The 23410-nt window shown below is 34.6% G+C and overlaps 1 protein-coding gene and 1 long non-coding RNA gene across 2 annotated transcripts; both read left to right on the top strand.

Annotated features, from left to right (window-relative positions):
• The first annotated feature begins 1816 nt into the window (after positions 1–1816).
• Positions 1817–12557, top strand: LOC147077088 (uncharacterized). Its single transcript, XM_085940699.1, has 4 exons — positions 1817–2018; positions 5759–5911; positions 6606–6731; positions 9862–12557. Exons 1-4 carry the CDS (start codon positions 1887–1889, stop codon positions 11524–11526), a joined length of 2076 nt encoding a protein of 691 aa, XP_085796825.1. The 5' UTR covers positions 1817–1886; the 3' UTR covers positions 11527–12557.
• A 3575-nt stretch (positions 12558–16132) lies between these two features.
• Positions 16133–21781, top strand: LOC147077089 (uncharacterized). Its single transcript, XR_015069416.1, has 3 exons — positions 16133–16326; positions 17908–18063; positions 20340–21781. It is a non-coding gene; the product is annotated as an uncharacterized LOC147077089 (long non-coding RNA).
• Positions 21782–23410: the final 1629 nt, after the last annotated feature.

Below are 23410 nucleotides of genomic sequence, written 5' to 3' on the forward strand. Positions count from 1 at the left end.
CACTTCGGCAGACGACAAAAAGCATCGGGAATTTATAGCAATATCATCATTATTGTAATGGCGTTAGAACAGCTGATTATGCCATTCGGCAGACCCGACAAAAAAGTGAGTGTTATTTTCTTATATATATTAATGTCTTTGATTTTCACCAATATGTGGTATTTTATGTTTTTTAAATGATCGCGTTGTGTGAATTTAAGCGTGCAGCAGCTATGGCATTGATATGGTTTTTCACGAAAATGTAACATTTTATGTAAGTATTTTAAGATGAGAGGTCCGACTGCATTTAAATACACATATATCCAGTTAATACTTAATCAATAATCCAATTAATTATTAGTGCACGTCAGTGCACGCGTTTTTTTTTCGTTTGTGCTCGCACATTAAGGGGGTTATTCAAATTTTAATTTGGGTGACCTAATGAAATGCTGGACACTTGTGTCACTAAACTTATTTTTTAAAAAGAAAAAAATTAACACACCTGTGCGTCAATAGTGAACGTTAGTGCACGCTTTTTTTTGATTTTTCACCTATATTCACCGCGCTATTTGATTTTTTAGTTTGTATGCAAAACCTGACTATCTAGGTTTAAATTTTTTTTAAGTGCGTGTTCCTGCTTACTTTTTTTATTTTTTTCTCATATAGTGCGTGAGATATTTGATATGAAATATTTGATGTACATGTAGTAGAACCACTCAACAAACTTTTTTAACTTTTTATAAATCATCAATTTGTCTATTATTGGCTTACGTTTAGGCAGGAGCTTTTTTTGTTTTCGACATTATATCGTGGGAGAGACTTATATTTTTTTTTTAATTTAGTGACTTGATATGTCGCACTCTCGCAACAAAACCGCCACGAGTCCAAATTTACGTGTTTTGAGTTAATTACTACGTTTCATTGTCTATCGTTCATAGTATATGTCATATCTCTAAGTCATCAAATTCAAGTCAAAACTTCGTTCAATATCTAAACATATTTCAAAAACACAGTACAAAAATGCGAAAGGTAAAAACTTCAAAGCTGATTTTCTCTGTTTGACGATTTTTGGATTGTGGCAGCTTAGTTGCGAGGGTGCGATGTACTTGAACCGTTATTTTTTTTGTTAAGTCCATACGATTATGTAGGTATAGGTATTTATTTAAACTTTCAACATGTTTTTTTTTTATATCTCTTATATTAAGCCAGAAATTTGATTTTGAGCGGCCGTCAAGTTTTAACACCAAACATTTTTTTCCTCATTAATTTTTAAATGCATACCTACCTTTGGGTAGCATTTATTGCATGCTAGCATGGTAGCATTTATTACATGCTTTTCATGTATTTTTAGACCATGGCCTGTTGCAGTACAAAAAAAATACCTACCATAATAATAGTAACTCAAGGTGGGGAGTGTCTCGGTATTGGGAATATATCTGGAAAAGTGCGAGGGTCCATGTAGTAAATACGGAAGTAAGTGAGAACGCTAGATTATGTTAATCCCATAGCCTTAAAAAACAAAAATAAATTCGGTATTTTCGATAAATTTTCGAAATTGTATTACAATACAAAGACAAAATTCTGTTGTTGATAAAAAAAATGTCGATCTACATCGTTAAATACTACCTAGTATTGCTCTCAAAAATGTGTATTATTTTGTATTCGTTCCTTCATTCTTCGCATTTTTTGTGTGTTGCATAGGGGCAGCCTACCATCACGGGGCATCACTAATAAATCCTCATTCTAATTATTAATACAAAGGCTAATAATAAAAATGAAATTCTTTACACTGACAACATTATTTTCCTTTTAACCGTTGCGGCAACACTCTCTTCTTAGAAACATCAAAATTCAGAGAACTTAGTTGTCACTTGTCTCTGACATATTTACTCTTTAAATACGTAAATATGGATGGAAAGCAAGAATGTGATGGAGCCCATTCTGATACAGAAGTGAAGCCATTGTTTGATGTAATAACCAGCCATCTAAACACATCCATAAAGCAGGAGAACGCCAACGACTCCGGTTACAATTTTGAGGTTAGTTTTCATAAACTGCATAATTTCCTTAACTTAAATCATGATATTGGAATGCCAATGATAAGTATCTTACTATATAATTATTAATATATTTTAAAAACCCTTTATGAACGTACCTACGAAGATATCAAACGCTCATCACATTAATTTGACAGTTCGATTTGTTATATGCACAGAACAGATTAATAAACAGAATACCGATAGGCTTTATGCCAATACAGTACATTTTGAAGAATGGTTTTGAATGTGTGTGTCCAACGAAAATGACCCACGCATTATAGACGTGCAATCTAGGGGCGGCAGGTTATATGAAAGTATGGTGAAGCAGGCAAGTATGGTGAAAAAGTATGGTGAGGCAGACTGGTAATCAATTTGCGGCAAAATTTCCCCGTTAACATTATATTATATGGGTACTTTATAATGACCGAAGTAAATCCTCCGTGATGCCCTGCATTTTTTTTATCGTGTCGCCATTTTTCGTAATTTGTCGGTTATTGTTGGCCTGCTTCATTCAGTTGTATGAGAAAGCCGATTCCTTGCCCCTCTTTTATTTAATACCTCTATGCATGCAATAGTGTGTGTTGCAACCAATGACATTAATATGGACGAAGCATCTAGAAAATAAAATGACACTCACTTTGTGTAGGGTCTGCCGGATGGCGAAATTCATATTTTAATATCGGTATCCTACGCTCAAATGAACATTCTGCTTGCAAGCGGTCTGGCGACACCGCTGGGTCTGCCCACCGTTACTCCACGTTGACTCCACCGTTATTATTGTGTTACAAAATGCCAATGTGCCTAGTTAAAAATTGTAAAAAAATCTACTAAACACTCCAAGAAAGATGGGATATCACTTTTCATGTGTTAGTATTATTTATTATTTATAAAATGCCATTTTACGATATTGATGAATGTTTATTCAATGCAATTGAATGACAGGAACCATTGGACAGTTAGTCGCCTGTGATTCGCTGGGCTCACTTGCGTCTAATCTCCGAGAAGTCGTAAGTAACCGAGAATCTGTTTCTAACGCAATGAGTCATGACACTAATACGCCATTAGAATAAAGGTTATATTACTATAAACTCTCGAAGCTTGTATCGCATAATGGAAACGGATACGTCATATGGTCACGTGACATCTACCTATACATCTGTGAATTACTTTCATGCACAATTTCTCGTGCGCGCCGGGTATGAAGTGAGTTGTCCATTTAGTATGTCATTGGTTGCAACCTTCAATACACCAATATTAAGTGAGCGACATTGCATAAACCGAGAGCAGTTGTCAGTATTCGGCGTATACTAAAATACTAATAATAAATAAAATACCTAACGGGTGTGAAGAAGTAGGCAAACGATCTCGAGTGCGGAGGAATACCGGATAAACTTAAACACGTGTCAAGAATACGTTATACGTCGAATACTGACAACTGCTCTCGGTTTATGCATTTACGCTCATATTGGTGTATTACACACACTATTGCACGTACATAATGCGTGGTTCATTTTTGTAGGACTCTCGCACATTCAAAACCCTGCATCAAAATGTAGTGTATTGAAAAGAGCCTATCAAAATTGTATTTAATCATGTGTTCTGTGGGTAAAACGCTCGAAGCAACTTGAATGGCGAAAATTGGAGCATGTTTGATAATATTATATATTTATTTTATTTTGTTAACTGTCAATTCATGGTGGAACTGCATTGTATTATTGTTTGATTTAATAAAACGCATTTTTTTGTAGTACTGAGGTATTCTACTTTAATAAATTAATTTGGACCGGTTTCGTCCACCTCAGAGAAACATTTTCAACTGAATATATTTTTAAAAACAGTATTTACCAAACAAAATCAAAAGCGACAGAAATAATCTAAGTACCTATTGTTAGATTATTTCTGTCGCTTTTGATTTTGTTTGGTAAATACTGTTTTTTTTTTAATATATATTCAGTTGAAAATGTCCCTTTGAGGTGGACGAAACCGGTCCAAATTTATTTATTAAAGTGGAATCCCTCAGTACTACAAAAAAATGCGTCTTATTAAATCAAACAACAATATTTTATATACCAAGTATAGTGAAATTGCATACTTTTCCCCACAACTTGAGCTTACCGTGAGCTCACGTAATGTGTTTCTAGCATTAACTATCTAGACTCAAAATTCTTTGCTATATACCCACTCAGTGGTGCACCCAGGGGGGGGCAAGGGGCCCTGACACCCCCCAAATTATGAAAATCATCAGAATGATTTTACTTATTGAAATTGAAAGCCAATAAACTATACCTTGGGCTTAGACAAATAACACGGCAAAAAATGATTTGTAATTTTGCAGCACCCTTTTTAGAAAAAAATCTTAGATTTAAATTTCTAACACAAAAATTTCGAAACACGTCGGGTTTTTTTAGAAACCCGTTCCCTAATGAACTGTTAAAAAATTCTCGGAGTCCACCCGAATTCCAGAGTGGTGTAGGTCATGGCTGGGGAGGGCTGACAGGGCTCTAGCCTGGGGACCCGGGCTGTGGGGGGCCCGGCGTGTCGAATTGACCAGATAAGTGAGATAAACACACATCATAAATTAGCTTCAATAGTAAAAAAATGTCGCCTGCGGCGCTATTATACTTCATGACCATGAATATTTTAAAATATATAATTGTCCAATATATTTTCTGATTATTATGTGTCCATACTCGACAGCTCCATTATTAAAGTAGATGTATTGAAAATCGCCAATAATTCACTGTATAAGTACCCTCAATTTGAACTAAAACACGATTTGAAAAACGTTAATGTAGTGTTTCACACTGCCTTTAATCTAAGCGGTGGATAGGGGGCCCGTCAAATACCCTAGCTTGAGGGCTCGTTTCAGTATGTGGGGGCCATGGTGTAGGTACACCGAGTGCAATAGACAAACGACCGATAAACGAGATATTAGGCTGTGTTGTGTTGAGTAGGTTGTGTATAAGTTAAATGCACTTATACTTTTTTTGTCCATTTTCAATTAATATTTTGGAACCTCAATATTAAAAAACCAAAAATCTACGATAAACATTCGGTGGTGGTGTAAATCAAAAGAACATATTTTTTGGTGGAATTCGGCATAAATATTGTAGCTCTCTAGACCAGTGTTCCCCAAATTTTCGACATCTGTGTACCCCTTCTACAATTTAGCACTAAGTACCCCTCGTCAAAGAAAAATGCATATGAGTACTTTAATAACAATTAAAATATATTTATATTTTCCCTTTGTAGTACATAAACAAAATAATAATAAACGAAAAATAAATTCATTCATAATAAAATATAAATAAAAGTCATATTATAAAAAATAACATTCATTATAATCAATGAGAAGGATGAAATTGTTTATGTTGTAACGACAGATCATCGTTATTTGGTTCCCTGCTTATTAATTTTAATCTGAGATGCGGTTCCACACCCAAAAGGCTGTTCCTTTTTTTGACTTAATGTCTACAAATGCTGAAAAAGCTTTAAAAACTTCACATAGATATGAAGTTGGAAAAGGCAAGATGTATTTCAGGAATTTGATTATATTTAGGAATTTGATCATTATATGAAGAAGAAAAAGAGCCTATGGGACTAATTTACATTCTCCTCCTTGCCCCCCCCCCCCCCCCCCAATATTAAATCCTGGGTGCGCCACTGTACCCACTGTTATTTAATTACTCGAGCTGAAACTTGTTTTAATATGTGATTGTAAAATATTATGTTTCTTTCAGTGCCCTCTGACTGACGTGACTGATATAAAACCTGAGACAGGTCATCAGCTAGTTGATGTCAAGTGCGAATTTGTTGAAGACGCAATACATCCATTCTATGATCAAGATCCTCGTCCTGGATGTTCGTATTCGGATTACATACCCATTCATCAGGTACGGTCAAATGTTCAATTATTAACTATTTAATTTATTCTACGAATAATTCACAAGATTTAAGAATGTACCATTCTGGTTATTTAACATACGTAATTTTGAAAAACACTTTCTGAGAAAATATATTATAACGAATAGAAAAAATCTTTTTGAAAAAGTAAGCCACCCCGGCAGGGATCGAACCCTGCATCTCCTGGGTTTACGCCCCATCCGTTGCATTTACCTATATGCTACAAGGCGACGTACTAATTGCGACACATTTTAACTATTCGCCTTTGTCTTTGGCTACATATTTTTTGGAAATCGATATTACCACCGGTTTTTGTGTAAAGGACTACTCTAACTTTAACAGCTGATGAATAACAGGAATGTATATTATTTATAAATAATACTGATAGTTAATATATTTGATTCGAGAATTTTTTATAATTCAATTTGAAACGAGAAAGGGTGAATCAATATGTCAAACAATCTGGGATCTGATTTTGACAGCTGAAAAGTGGACCGCTCATTGCTTGTGCAAAAAGTTATGCTCAGGCTTTATTAATCTAAAGATGGCGGTGCGTGGGCCAATTCCCACTTGGGCCAACTTATTGTTTTCTCTTATGTGTTTTTTTTCTATAATGAAGAATCTAACGTATAATATTGTGTATATTCAATATTGAATAAAAATTAAATATATTGTCATGTTCAGAAAGCACCAACGGACGTTACCAAAATTAAATCTGAGACTGGCTATATGGAAGTCGACATCAAAGACAAGTATGGACTGCATCAATTCAAACATGAAAATGTTTCAGAATACAAGCCAGCAGATCAGGTACGTGCAATTGTATGTACATATCTATTGGCTTGGCTTGAAAAATATGTATTGGGTTACGATTAATTTATTACAGAAATTATAACTGACTGCCTTACACTAATTTACATTGTGTTGTATATTTTTTCTTCAACAAAATACGATGCACATCACAAAATATTCAGGCTAAAGTGATATATAAGAATTTTATTTTCCTTTTGAACTTGTCCGATCTTAATAATATCATCTTATGGGCATATACAAACTGGAAATTTGTATTAACAAACTCTTTTTTTCGTACGAGAAATGGTCGTTGGTCACGTCCTCAATCTACATATTAGATCCATACTCTGGTTACTTGTTAATTGTACATAAAACATTTAACCGTGCCACAGTTCGCCGTGAGCTTTTTATCGGAAAGAGATGACCGTATACCATTCGGTCTCAAATTTTATTAGATTCAATAACTTCAACTTATCATCAACATTGATTCAATTTGCATAGCTGATTTTTGCAAAATTCATGAATTCAAGAATGAAAACCTACCCTAACCTAACAAATAATCCACTATATCGGCTATTTTCAAAAAAAAAATGCTGCTGGCCTCCTGTATAGTGTAAACTGACAAGAACCGTGTTTTATTTAGACATGAATTTTATGTCAGTACAATACGACGCAAAGAGGTTAGACGGTCTTAAATATATGGCCATATAATTCCGATACAACCTTTCACGGTGAAGTGTGATACGGTGAACTGCATACGTTCAAGTTTCCGGACACGCCATACTCGAACTTCCATCACAAATGAAAACAATATGTGTGTATTTGTCAGAACCGAGATTCGAACCTGTGGCCCACGACATTATAAGCAGTTTACACCAACTAAATGTTTTATTTCACACATTCAACTATACAAAATTAGGTACATTAACAATAAATAGGTAAAGGAAAGTATTACATTTTACGGACATTGGATGATGAAAAATTTGATAAGAAAAGTTATTCAAGAGTTATATTTTGCATATTATTTATTATAATTAAAAAGTTTTAGCAGACTCAGTAGATTCTTATCAAAATTACTAAATACAACTTATATCGTGGGGTAACTACCAAAAGTTGATAAGTCTCGAAATCATGTTATGGAGTAATTAAAATTTGAAAGATTCGCATGCCCTCTATAATCAGGCATAATGCTAATTTCTTTGTGCTTGTTCTCTAATTATATCGCATGGCCTTAAGTTTTTTTCTAGTACCTATACATATTTCTACCTATACGTATATTCACGCATGGTGGCCGCGCGGCTTCAGCGTTGGACTATAACGCCGTGGGTCCCAGGTTCGAATCCTGGGTCTGGCATGTACACATATTGTTTTTCAATTTGTGTCTGTCAGGGTATGGTCCTAATAGGTTGAGTAAATGGCTGACATCCATTTCTCGTAAAAACAAAAATCTGTTTATACAAACCTCTACTCTGTGGAGGCCAATATGATCCTATTAGGATCGGACATGGTCGAAAAAAAATATATATATTTCTGTACCTTAGGGCTGGAAGTCACATATTCAATATTTTGCAGGAGAGCAGTTTTAACATAGTTAATCCAGTTAAAATACTCACTCGCGTTCGGACTAAAACTCTGTACGTTGGACTTCAGCACTTTTGCAATTAATCTTTTTGCTATACCTTGCAGGGGTAGTCAACCTTTTTATACCTACCGCCCACTTTTATATCTCTGTTAGTAGTAAAATTTTCTAACCGCCCACCGGTTCCATAGTAATGGCGATTTATAAAGTAGGGAAGTAATTTTACTTTATAAAATTTGTAATGCAGAGTTACAGCAAGTTAAAGCATATAATAATAATTACTTACCAAATACTTTATGTCAGATTTTCGCTAAGTTTGGCAGAACAAATCTTTATAAAACAACTTACTGTAGTTAAATCTATCTTTTTATTTATGCATAGAAGCATGAAGTCTAATGAAATTCCTGAGGCTGATGCTGCGAAACTAAATACTGGATATCTGCCTCAATTTTTATGAGGAACAAACGAAGGTCTCATCTTTGGGAAATATAATGATGTATGAAAACATAATGGAAATGTTTTTAAAACCCCTACCGCCCACCATGAAAGCTGAAACGCCCACTAGTGGGCGATAGGGACCAGGTTGACTACCCCTGCCTTAAAGCATAAATGACTTAATTTGGACATTCACTCTTTCAGGTCTAAAATATAATAATTGCACTACCGTTGTTTTAAAAGTAAGTATTTTGAAAACCATGTAATATTAGACTCCCAAATTTTCAGCATTAAGGGAACGTGAACTTACATTTAAAAATGATAAACATGTGACTTCCGCACTTTTATCTCTAAGGTACAGATTTATATTAAATATATACACATAATCCGTTAATAACTCTAAATATCTAAATTATCGACTTACCAACCTCACAATATAATGGATCAATTAGTCCACTTTTTTCTCATTTTAAAGCTGTCTTTAATCGAATCGAATTAAATACAGTTATTGTTACAGTTATTACGAGGAAGATGGGACCGACTGAATTTGCTCGTTATAATCATTACTCATTGTATCGTTATATAACGTTTTTCGTGTCACGTTCTATTTACGTATAGAACATAAAAAAATCTGAAAACCATCGTAAAAATCCCCGAAACAAGCATGGAATTCATGATCACTACAAAAGAAATTGTTTATTGTAATGAAGTGCTAAGCCGCCGGCGCTGGTAGGAACCTACTGACTTCACAAAGCTTAGATATTTTACATTCAATTTCAACCATATGCGTGGATACTTTTTAAATGTTATCGGCGAAAACACCAATTAGTTACTTAGACACTAAACTGGTGTCATAAACGAATTCCGATTCCGGCGGCATCAGTCTAGTTAACTGCCCGGTCGGATTTTATTGCTTTAGGTGGAAAATGTTGTTTTTAAACGATCGACACATTAACAGTTTTGCTTGGTATACCCGAGAAGTAGCTCGTTATAAAAGTGCATAAATGTATGGAGAAAATCATAAACTAAAATGTCAACGAAATACGTTTCCTTATTACATTCGACATCTCGCTATTTCCGTGATCATAATAACCAAGTTCGACTGTATAATCAATTACAATTATCTTTTTGTAGGTTTCTACTGAGAGATGTGTCACAGGATATCATGATGTGTATGCGAGTCCACTATCAATTATTGCTAAGGACACATTCAACAAAAAGGATAATCTCATCAAAGACATAGCAAAGGAAACTAAAGAAAATCAAAATAAGAAAATAGAGCATTCAGAAATAATTACTGTAGATGAATATAATGTTAAAAAGGAATTTAAAACACCGAAGTTGCCGAAGGTGGTACAAATAAAATTAAGAAGACTAATTCATTTTCCACGTAACTTTATCTGCAGTGGTTGTTACGCAGTGTTCGAATCCCCTAGTGCACTAGAAGATCACAATAATTCATGTATTCAGTGTGGTGTTTGCTCCAAAAAATTCTTGTATCGCAGTACACTAAAAATACATAAAAAGACACATGAAAAACCTTTTCAATGTGACGTGTGCTCATTTGAATTCAAGTATCAACATTCTCTTAAAAAGCATAAGATGACACATACTGGTGAGCAACCGTATCAATGCGATGTATGCTCTGTCAAGTTTTCGATACTCGCTAAATTCAAATTACATAAATATACACATACCAGTGATAAACCATACCAATGCGATGTATGCGATTATAAATGTACGCAAAATCGTCAACTAAAAACACATAAACTAAAACACACCGGTGAAAGACCGTACGAATGTAGTGTTTGTCATTATAAATGCACTACTCTACCTGTTCTCAAAATGCATTTAACTACACATGCTAGTGAAAAGCCGTATCAATGCGATGTTTGCTCATTTAAATGTGCGCATCCACTTTATCTTAAAAAACATAAAATTACACATTCTGGCGAAAAACCGCATGAATGCATGGTTTGTTCATTTAAATGTGCAACTTTGGCTTCTCTTAAAAAGCATAATAGGACACATACTGGTGAAAAACCATATCAATGCGATGTATGCTCGTTCAAATGCGCGCAGCACGTACAGCTTACAACACATAAAAGATCACACACTGGCGAAAAACCCTACCATTGCGACATTTGTTCTATGAAGTTCTCAGTAAATGCTAATCTAAAAAGACATAAAAGAACACATACTGGTGAAAAACCATATCAGTGTGATGTATGTAATTTTAAATGCTCGCAAAATAGTGTACTCAAAACACATAAAATTAAACATACTAATGAAAAACCATATCAATGCGATATTTGCACATTCAAATGTGCGCAGCCAAATTTCCTTAAACAGCATAAAAGAAAACATACTGGTTATAAACCATATGAATGCGATCTATGCTCGTATAAGTCTGCGCAGCTAAGTAATCTTAAAGCACATCAAATAAAGCACACTGGTGAGAAACCATATAAATGCGATGTTTGTCCATTCAATAGTGCATATTTAAATTCTCTTCAGACACATAAAAGAACACATACTGGTGAAAAGCCATATCAATGCGACCTTTGCTCATTTAAATGCTCGCAACAGGCCCAGCTTGTTATGCATAAAAGGACACACACTGGTGAACAGCCATATCAATGTGACATTTGCTCTATGAAGTTCTCAGTGCAAACTAATCTCAAAAGGCATATAAGAATACATACCGGTGAAAAACCATTTCATTGCGATGTTTGCAATTACAAATTTACGCAAAGTAATGAACTCAAAACACATAAAATCAAACATATCAATAATTAAGGTGATTCATCAGTGAAACGGCAAATAATTTTCAACCATAGGCGCGACAAAATTTTGCACTCGCTCCCATTCGGAGAGAAAATGTAGAGCTGGAAACACGTCATTTTGTTTCGTGATGGCGACGGCCGTAATAATTCTTAAATCGTGTAAAGATGACTTAAAACGTTACCCATTTACTTTTAAAAGGAAACATGTCAATGAAACTATTATTTTTGTTACTGATAAAACAATAAACAGAACATTAAATGGACACATGTTGGATTTATAAGACAAATTATATTTGGTTTGACATGCCTCATTTGCACCCGCGACCCGCACTCCGCGCATCGCCTAGCGATGATCTTTTTAGACCGTGTCTCAACTAAGGTATGGCCTTAAGTACTGTTATCTCGCGCCACTCTAAATTTACACAACTTACAAGACAAAAAGAACTTTTCAAATTTTCTGTTGGACCATATAAACTTGACTTAAGTAGCTTAAACGATCAAAAAAATTTGTACTTGACATGTCATATTGATTTCCATAGTAACGCACGTATATATTAATAATTCAGTTGCTAGGACCCCAGACGCCTAGCAACCAATAATGGTGTCGAAATAACGTTTCATACAAAACAGAATTAAGTGAAAATGATTTCAATTCTACTTAAAGATGTATCGGTAGGAGATGATATAAAAAACAGGCAGGGTCGGTTGATTGGACTCCCAAAATGAATAACTCAGAATTTGGTGCGTGAATGAAATGAACCCTGGTTTTATTATCTCCTTCCAAACGATTGATTTTCATATAAACAATTTTGTGCATATCATGATAAATCGTTTGGGACATTATAAATAACTGATTAATATAATTAATGAATTATTTTGCTAAATAAGCTTTCTGTTAAAAATTAATTGATTCACATAAATCGCTTGTTCTGCTATTTCAACAATATTATGTTGCAAGATACATTGTAATTATAAATTAATGCTTTCCTGCCAAGTCATGTAGGTGGTAGGTTATTGACCTCACCACAGATGGCTAAAAATATTAAAAAAAAAAAAATACATTGGCATCGTGTTCTGATATATTCTAAAGGTTTCAAATGTCTGGCTTGTCGGGAAGTTAGTTAAAAATCGATTGGAAGATTTGTACCTGACAAAGAACCACCGGAAAAATAAGAATACGAGCTAAGAAAAACGTTGTAAAACACTTTGAAAAACGGTTCCAATGTGTTATCAAAAATATCACTCAACATTCATCTCACAATATATGTATGTGATTTTCTCTCAAAATCTGGATGTTTGATTGTTTCACTTCTATTTTTCCCCATTACACCAGTCAATTTTTGACTGGACATGATGGCGTTACAGGCAGACTCCATGGCCTTGGTCTTTTACCCGTTCAACATGTCTATTTGGCGGATAAACACAGGGTACAAACTAGAGGTGAGTTGGAAATACTGTCACCAGTTTGTGTACTCAAGTATCGGATGAAACTACCCATATTTAGTACGTGTGGCCCAATAAACTTGTTCCAAAATACTTGTGATGATATCATCGCGGGTCGCTGGATAGTTTGTAGAGTTTCAATACTATTGACATTAAATGCGCGCGAGCGAGATAGCACTCGAATACAATTATTATATTTTAATTTATTAGTCTATGCATGCGAATGACATCATCTTATGTATGAACAAATAGGTCATAAATTTTCTGTAGCAGCATATTATTCCCTCGGAAATGTGGTGAGTAACTTAGGTGACGCAATTTACATTAAAAAAAAACATTGTTATTCATTTTATGTTGACAAGAATATTATAACATAACATAAAAACAACTGATAAATTTAAAATGTGATTAAAATTATATAATAAATGGGACATTTCGAAAAGACCAGCTTAGTGTATTTTTAGCGATTCTTTTGATGCCGATATTTCAAATACTAATAATGGAGTTAAGTTTATTTCCAGTTTAGTATGAGACTTATGTCGCATACGCACGCCAAACGCTCTATATAGTACTCCAAATACGTGTTTTTGGAATTTTGGAACAAGTTTCTATACAAAGTATTTTTTATACTGGTAGTAAGTATACTTAGTCTTCAAAATCGACCAGTTTTCCCACCTCTAGTACAAACCACATTCCTGACACATTGTACGGAAAGGGAAGAGTTACCAAAGCTGGTTCAACCAGCTGTTGGGTCCATCAGACCGTTCAACCTGGTCGCCACAAAAGCCAATTTTATTAGTGCATTAAGAAAATTTGCTGCGTCATACTGTCAACGTGGTGATCTTTTTACTTAGATTTTTCGGCAGTTTTACAATAACTTTTGTTATTTACAATGCATTAAAGTTTTTCTTCCATGTGTTCCTCTCTCTCATAGGCAATTTTAACTTAAATTCATGCAAATTCTGTTAAAGCACACTTGGATGCATGGCAACCCCGGTCTCGGGTAAAACCAAGTTAACGATTCATTATGAAATATTAATATTAAATTTATTAATTTTACTTATGTACCTAAATGTGGTTGTAATAATATTGTCTGATAAACTCGATCACTGCTGACTAGATAATGATTTTTTAATTACCATCTTTAAAATGCACGTTAATTACGTGCCAGGTGCGTCTTCAGCGTCCAAAGTATTAATGGATTTGTTTTATTTGTGAATGTTTTGTCTCTTTTTAAATGGATTATTAATCTGCTCCTCAGTTTAATATTTAGTTTACAATAAAATTACTTATAATTTTACTTTTTCACATTATTATTTTTAAGTAATATTAAATTTTATATATATATCATCATATCCAATATCATTGTTTTTAAAACAATTTTTTGTGTTGAACAAGATATCATTTAATAAATAGTCTTAATAAAAACATGTCTCTCATTATTGACAACCCTTACAGTTTGGATTAGAACGCCGTGGGTCCCAGGTTTTAATCCTGGGTCTGGCAAGTACACGTATTGTTTTTCAATTTGTGTGTGAGTTAGGGTATGGACCTAATAGGTTGAGCAAGTGGCTGACACATGGCCCCCACAAGGGAGGGCTGACAGGGCTCTAGCCTGGGGCCCAGCTTGGCGGATCGACCAGCCAAGTGACATAAGCACTCATCACAAAACTGCAGTAAATTTTTTAAAAATTCGCCTGCGGCGCTATTTCACTTCAAGCGAATTAACATTTACGAATATGTGATTGTGTAATGCAATTTTTGATTATGTCGATATTGGACAACTCCACAATTCAAGTGAGTCCATTCAAAAACACAGAAACATCGCTAAAAATACACTGTACCTACCATTAATTTTATCTCGGACACAATTAAGAATTTACAAATGTAGATCGTCACACTGTATTTAATTAACCTTTGCGATAGGTAGGGGGGGCATCAAATATTCTAGCCTGGGGGCCCGCTTCACGATGTGAGGGCCATGGGCTGACATCCATTTCTCGTAAAGAAAAAACAAAATATTTTAATACAAACCTCTAGTCTGTGGAGGCCCATATGATCCTATTAGGATTGGACATGGTCGGAGAGAGAGAGATATCGAGTGATTAGACAACCTATCGATAACATATTGTGTTATCAAAGAGATTGAATGGTATTTACAAGAGGGATGGGGCCCTGTAACCTTAACGTGACCTTTTATTTATTTTTTTCAAAACGGGACATCTACCAATTTTTAGGTAATAGTTTGTTTTGTGGATTCAAGAAAACAGATATTTCTTCATAATTTTTATTTATTAATGAAAAAACAGGAATGATCCCGTGCAAATAAATAATTTGTGTATAATTCTTCAGAAGAACAAAGTACATTATATTATTTGGTTTTGATTTCAAATAAAAATTAAATTCTTAAAAATTAATTTGGTAATTAACATTTCTGAACTGCGACTTGTAAAATTGAGAAAATTAAAAAAAAAATGTAAAAATCCTAAAGTCAGTGTCAGCGACACAATCTGTGTTTGCTTTTGGTGGAGGCATCCCATTTTTTCTGCCAGGTCGTCCATCGTCGTTCGCTTCCTCATGAATGTCATATCTTAACATTGAATTTAATCCCTCCAAACCAAAACCCGCCACGCACCATATCCGGTCTTAATCGAGCGTATCACGTGGCCCTACATTGGCGATGTGAAGCATCTAGTTCAGTTTTAGGCCGGGAATGCCCTAGAAGAAGATACCCAAGACTAAGGTTGCTACGCTCAAAGTGAGCTCTGACTGAGTTTAAAGTTACTTTCTAATGCAGTGCCGGGGAGAGAAGAGCACAGGGAAATTAATAAAATAAAAATTATTCTAGTGTATAATATAACAAAAATAATGAAGCTAATCATACGGACAGCAAAAATCATGTGAAGAGATCTTTCACGCCCGCAGTAAGACGCCGCAATTTTTTTTAAATGCAAGATAATTGGCCTTAGTAGCAACCAAGTCGGACGGCCCGATGGGCCCAACAGCTGGTTGTACCGACCTGAGCATCTACTCCCGTCCGTTCTTAACAGCCTACAACCACCCTTCGCCACCGGTTGATACCTAGGAATCAAGAAAGGTATCGAAACATTCAATATTGACAAAAAAGTATTGACGCCAAAGTATTGAAGTATTGGTCAAAAATTATCAATACTTTTATGACGGCCCTACCTTTAATGACAGCCGGGAATATTCCTGACGCAGAAAACGTAAAATGGATATAAAACGTGAACCAAATGAAGTAGAATGTGACGCGGAAAGAAAAAAATGGTTTGAAGTACCCATACAAAACAATTCAGTACGCACTTACGTAAAACAAGAAAAAGAAGGCAAGGACAGTTATATATTTGAGGTTAGTTTTTATTTATTCTTATATTTACATATAACAGCGCTCGAAATAGACCGGAACGCACCGATGCGCAGATTTGGTTTGTGAAATCCTCGAGACTACTGCTCCGTCTCGTAGATAAATTTAAAATGGCGCTCCGGTTCGTGAATTATTTTGAAAATCATTACCTACACTCATTTACATTTTTCTACTTAGATAAAAATAAGGAACAACATGTAGGTACACACTTATTTTTATAAACAATAATAAGATTTTAGACGATCTTAAATAATATACTTAACATAAATCCTTGATAATGAGTTTTGTACCATTCCGTAGGATTTGGGCTTGGTATTTTAAGATTAGCCTTCCGACAACTTGAATTATTTGGACATTACTAATTGATATACCTACCTAACTACTTAAGTAATCGTAACTAATATATTATTTTTACGTACAAAACAGTGACGTCCTGCTGGGGTAAAAAAAAACATGCACTGCTTATATACGGCAGACAAAAGACGGAGAAAAATAGTATCATTTTCAGACAGATTTTGTTTTTTACGAGAAATGAATGTCTACCTATTAGGCCCATACCCTGACACACACACAAATTAAAAAATAATATCTGTACTTGCCAGACCCAGGATTCGAACCTGGGACCCACGGCTTTATAGTCCAACGCTTAAGCCGCGCGGCCACCGTGGGTGTCTAATTACTCAGGTAGAAAAAAAATCGCACACTCTAATATTTTTGCAGAATTCAGTTTATAAACATTTCTGTTTCGAGCGCATTACATACGTCCCAAATGTCAAATGAATTTGTACCTAAGCACGTAGCCTGCAATGTGGCAGTAGTGTTAGTAGACAAGCATAGGATCTAGCTCAGGACTAGCGAAGCACCTGCCTATTTGGCCTTAGCCTTAAAGAATAGCCAAAATTGCTTGACGTCATAATATGTAGACGGCCCCTAATACGCCGTCATTATTATCAGATAGGTACTGGGTAGATTGGTACGACTTGAGGCATGCGAACACCTACCAGAATTTTATATAATTAATTATGATTTGTCTGTATTTTTAATTCACTTGCCTACCTAATTTACATCGGTTTTATTAGGTCGTACTCTTATTTGTCCGGTGGTTGTTTATCCGGTAGAAATCTTGCAATCGATTTTTACCTAACTTCCAGACTAGCTAGACATTTGAAACTTTTAGAATATATCAGAACACGATACCAATGCATTTTTTTAATACTTTTAGCCATCTTTAAGTAGAAATGAATACATTTTCAGCTAATTCTGTTTTGTATGAAAAGTTATTTCGACACCATTATTGGTTGCTAGAGGTCTGGGGTCCTAGCAACTGAATTATTAATATATACTTACTTGGTTACTGTGGAAATCAATATGACATGTCAAAATGACATTTCAGTATTATTTCTATCAAGTTCAAATTTTTTGATCGTTTAGGTAGTCAAGTCAAATTTATATGATTCAACAGAAAATTTAATAACGTTGTATATAAAAAGTTCTTTTTATCTTGTTCCCTTGTAGTTCCTTTGATTTTTAAGTGTATTAGTAATTTCAGTATTTCGATTTTTACAGAACGCTCCAGCGGACGTGACCTACATAAAACATGAGGATAATTATTGTCATCAAGTTGACATCAACGATGATTCTTGTAAAGAAACAATGCCCCCTTATAATTTGGATAATCCACTAGCTAACACTTCTCATTTTGAATACAGACCTGTTGATCAGGTGTGTATTTTTGTATTCTTAAAAAGTATTTTCATTAGATATATTTTTTTAAATTATTGTTTGGAAGAAAAGTTACCTACATGTTAGTATATAGAATGACGCAGCAAGAACTGCAGTTTTAAATCAGTATTATTTTACTGTAATAAAGCCAGTGTCTCGTCACAGTGGCGCACCCAGGGGGGGGCAAGGGGCCCTGGCACCCCCTAAAATTATCAGAATTATTTTAAACATTGAAATTGAAAGCCGATAAACCATACCTTTGGGCTTAGACAAATAAAAACACGGCAAAAAGATGATTTGTAATTCTCCAGCACCCTTTTTAGAAAAATTTCTTAGATTTTAATTTCTAACACAAAAAATTCGAAACACTAATTTCAGGTTTTTTAGAAACCCAATACCTAATGGAACTGTCAAAAAATTCTCGGTGTCCACCCGAATTCCGTTGTGTACCGTGGTGTAGGTCATGGCCCGGCCTGTGGGGGGCCCGGCGTGTCAGGTTGACCATATAAGTGAGATAAACACACATCATAAATTAGCTTTAATAGTAAAAAAAAGTCGCCTGCGGCGCTATTATGCTTCATGGCCATGAACATTTTCAATTATATAGTTGTGCAATATATTTTTTGATTATTATGTTTTGATACTCGACAGCTCCATTATTAAAGTAGATGTATTAAAAATCGCCAATAATTCATTGTATGAGTACCCATAATTTCAACTAAAACACAATTTGAAAAACGTTAACGTAGTGTTTCACACTGCCTTTTATCTTGGCGGTAGGTAGGGAGGCCGCCAAATATCCTAGCCTGAGGGCCCGTTTCAGGATGTGGGGTTCAATAGACAAAAGGCCGATAAACGAGAAATTAAGCTGTGAAGAAAAAGATCCTATGGGACTAATTTATATTATCCTCCTTGGGCCCCCCTCAATATTAAATCCTGGGTGCGCCACTGTCTCATCAGCACTATGACGGATCAATACCTAGCTTAAAAGTGAAGGCACTCACCCTAATAGTGAAAAAAGAGTTTTACTCCCACCCGGCCTGATTTTTTTTCTAATAACTATGTTTGAGGATTTTCAAAACTTTTTTACCTATTTGTATGACATTAATTAATTAATGTTATTGACTGAGGGTACTTGAATGTAAATTATTCTAATTTATTTAAGTTTGAACTAGTATTTTATTTTAGTAAATATCTACGACCCGGGTTTCGCCATTCCGTATCTTCAGGTACTTTACGCAGTCACCAATGGCGAATGCACACTGACTACATATATACAGTTCATTTTCGCTTATATAATATACAAATATATCTGATAACATCGAGATATTGTGTAAATGAACCATATGTATATTATCACATACATTCTTAATGCCCGACATTTTGTACCACAGTTGATGCATTCCAGTTACCTATTATGGATTATATACCTTAATATGTTTAGTAACATTTCTCATTACCTATTTTTTTTAAGTTTCGAACACCTAGTTCCATTGATGTTGAGTATTGACAGTTAATTCGACAAGGGCATAAAATTGACAGTTGCCCTTGTCGAACGTATTATTATAATATATGAGGCGTCTAATTCCAAAAAGCGATAAGTCCACATTTGGTCAAAATCGAGAAAAAAATACGCACGTATTCTTTGTATAATTTTACACAATAGGTATTGATCTATAAATTCCAAAACGCGACATAACCCTACGAAAAAAAAGTCTGGATTTATTACAAAAAGCGCCAAGTCCGTGTTTCATAATATTTAAAGCTTGGTTGATTTCGCGCGTGTTTAAGTCAACCAATAAGGGAACGTTCAATATTGAATAGGGCGTCTCCCATGCTGTAGCATCTGGTAAACTCATGACAGTGCAACGGAAATATGTGCCTTATGCGGAATAAATTTAAAGGTGAGGTACAAATAGCGCTACGTCCAATTTTATTTTGCCTATATTTATTACATTTAACAGTTTATCGGCTGAAACAAATTGCCATTTGGTTCTAATTTCGACATAGAATACAACGGAAAAAAATAATCTTATGTTAATACAAATAATTGAAGCTTGGAACATAAAAACGTTGTTTCCCGAAAATATTGAATTGTGGACTTGTCGCTTTTTGTAATATTAGACCCCTCATATTATCTACTATTGTTTTTCCAAACTCTTTAAATTTCTTTTTTTATTTAATTATTTTTGTTCAATTATAACGTATTAGTAATGGATCTGTCTTTATTTAATACAATTAACGTACAACTAGTTTTGTTATTGATTTCTAACCAGAAATGTTTCACGGGATGTCACAATACGGAAGGAAGGCTACAACCCGCAACCGACGAAAACCAAAGCGCAATGTCACAGCATTCAGAAATTATTATACACGAAAAAAACATTAAACAGGAAAGCGTATTACTGGGTCTTCCAAAAGTGGTTCGAATTAAGTTGAAACGGGTAATACATTTTCCACAAAATTTTATTTGCAGTGTTTGTAGTGAAGTATTTGAATCTGTAAGTTCTTTAAAAACTCACAAAACAATTCATAATAATTATGAGATTAGTGATAGAAGTCAACTGTCTACTAACTCACAATTTAAAAATCCTGAAAATCCATTTAAATGCGGTATTTGCTCACACATTTTTTCGCAAGGTTACAGTTTAAAATTACATCAAATGACACATACTGGTGAAAAACCATATAAATGCGAAGTGTGTTCTTATTCATGCAGACAGTCGTACAATCTTAAATTACATAAAATGAAACACACTGGTGAAAGACCGTATAAATGCAATACCTGTGATTTTACATGTATAACGGCACAACACCTTAACAAACATAAATTAACACGTCATACAGGTGATAAACCATTTAAATGCGATCTTTGTTCTTATTCAACTATTACGTTACGTCAGTTAAAAACACATAATACGACGCATACCAATGATAAACCATATGTATGCAGTATTTGCTCACACACATTTTCACAGAGTAGTAGCTTGAAATCACACATAATGACACATACTGGTGAAAAACCATTTAAATGTGACATTTGTAATTTTTCCTGCATTACATCACAATACCTAAAAATACACAAGATGTCACATGCTTGTCTTAAGCCGTTTAGATGTAATCTATGTTCTTTTACTTGCAAAACCCCTCAACACTTGTTAACACACAAAATGACACACACTGGCGAAAAACCTCATAAATGCAATGTTTGTTCTTACACATGCATTCAGCCGAACGATATGAAAAAACATATAATGATTCACACGGGCGAAAAACCATTTAGTTGTAATGTGTGTGCCTATAAATGCTCACGGATAAGTAGTCTTAAAATACATGAAATGACTCATACTGGTGAAAAACCATTTAAATGCGATGTATGTTCTTATACAACCATAACTAAGTATAACTTGAAAAAGCACAAGAGTACACATTCTTCTTCTTCTCTGGTACAATCAAAAGTCGATCCTGGCAGTATTATGCAGATTCCTCCACTTAATCCGATTCTCTCCTCTTTGAAAGTCGAACACTCTTAGCGTCTCCAAGTCCTTTATATGCTGCTATGCCTCTAATATCGCAATCGTTTTAACTCTGGACCAGTAATCGCAAAGTACTTTGCCGATGTTCATTCACCAATACATTTTTAAATTTATTTATTTTTACATACTGTGAACATTACAAATTATAAATTTAAGACACAAAAACAGTATAAAAATAAAGTAAAAAATTATAAAAAATATAAATAATTATAAAGCATGGAAGCACACCGAATGAGCTAAGTGGACCCTATTTGAAGAATTTATAAAACAACGTCCACTTATACTCATCCTCACGTAGGTGGAATATATCAACATCCGAAGCGATTTCGTTGAAGTTATTGCTCTCCGAATTGGCATCACCAATCTCAGGTTAGTTCTGCTCGGGAGAACAAGCAACTGATGCTCCCGATTTCTAATATAGTTATCAGACACACACAAGTCATTGCTACCTATAATGACAAAGTTCTTATTTACACCACGTATTAATCGAAAAAAAATCGTGGCCAAATATTTAAACAAGTTAACCATTTAAACTACAGTATTCATGTATACATACATAAAGTATAGTATAACATGTCACTTGGTTGACCTATTGCACATGTTGGGTTATGAAAAATCCAATGAACTTGTAAAACTCATGAATATAATTATCAATCTTGATTTGAACCCACACCTGTAATGCCAGATACCTCAAATCCTTAATCAACACTTCATCCAAGAATTCTTTAAGCTGGTAAACTCTACAAACACTAATTTCGCTCAGTTGCCATCCCGATTTTTTAAGTCACGCAATGAATTGTTATCCATTATGACTCGCAGTTATAATTTCTTGGATACGATATCCAATCCTAAGATCATCCTGGCCTTCACAAGGCGAAGGTCTGTATTTACAGTTTTTTTACGAGAAATGGATCTTAGCCACTTACTTAAACTATTAGGTTCACACTCCGGTTCCAAACACACATTGAAAAATAACGTAAACGAATAAACATAGGTTAATACTAATTCTTTGTTTAACTTTAGGTGCGTCGTATAAAATAATTAATACATTATATAGTTGTCTTGACTTATCTTAGTGTCTGTAACGCATACGCTGTCGCTTTTACACACGCACGCGTATTTGTTGCGCGATCGCATAAATACAATACTCACGTATATTCATTTCGCTGATATTCAAATCGACGCGTTCTTTAGCTGCGAATGTTGTGCCCCTTTATTGCTGTGCTTATCATATTGTAAAATAGTGCTATTGTTAGCTAAATATATTAATACACCCACGATGGCCGCGTGGCTTAAGCGCTGGCCTCTCGTGTCGAGGGTCCCAGGTTCGAATCCTGGGTCTGGCAAGTACACATATAGTTTTTCAATTTGTGTATGAGTCAGAGTGTGGACCTAATAGGTTGAGCAAGTGGCTGACATCCATTTCTCGTAAAAATAAAAATCTGTTAATACACACTTCCACTCTGTGGAGGCCCATATGATCCTATTAGGATCGGACATGGTCGATAGATTAGAAATAGTATTATTGAGCGCGCCGATAAGAATGTTGACGGGTCGCACTGCCACCTGGTAACTTTAAATTAGTTAAGTTATATTGTAATATGACGTAAGAAATAAATAATAGAGCACAAATAAAAAAATAAGTTATTTTTATTACCCATTCACAAATAACCTGATACCAGAAATTGGAATCAATAGTATTTTACATTATTTACGATAATGCATTGAATGAATTGTTATTTCATGATTATATTTGTTTTTATTTATCTGTCTCTCTGTAACGTATGAGATTTAACATATATACCTACTTA

This window comes from Rhyacophila brunnea, unplaced genomic scaffold (assembly GCF_057557595.1).
Source record: "Rhyacophila brunnea isolate RB1 unplaced genomic scaffold, BYU_Rbru_1.0 scaffold_13, whole genome shotgun sequence".
In the NCBI taxonomy this organism is placed as follows: Eukaryota; Metazoa; Arthropoda; class Insecta; order Trichoptera; family Rhyacophilidae; genus Rhyacophila; species Rhyacophila brunnea.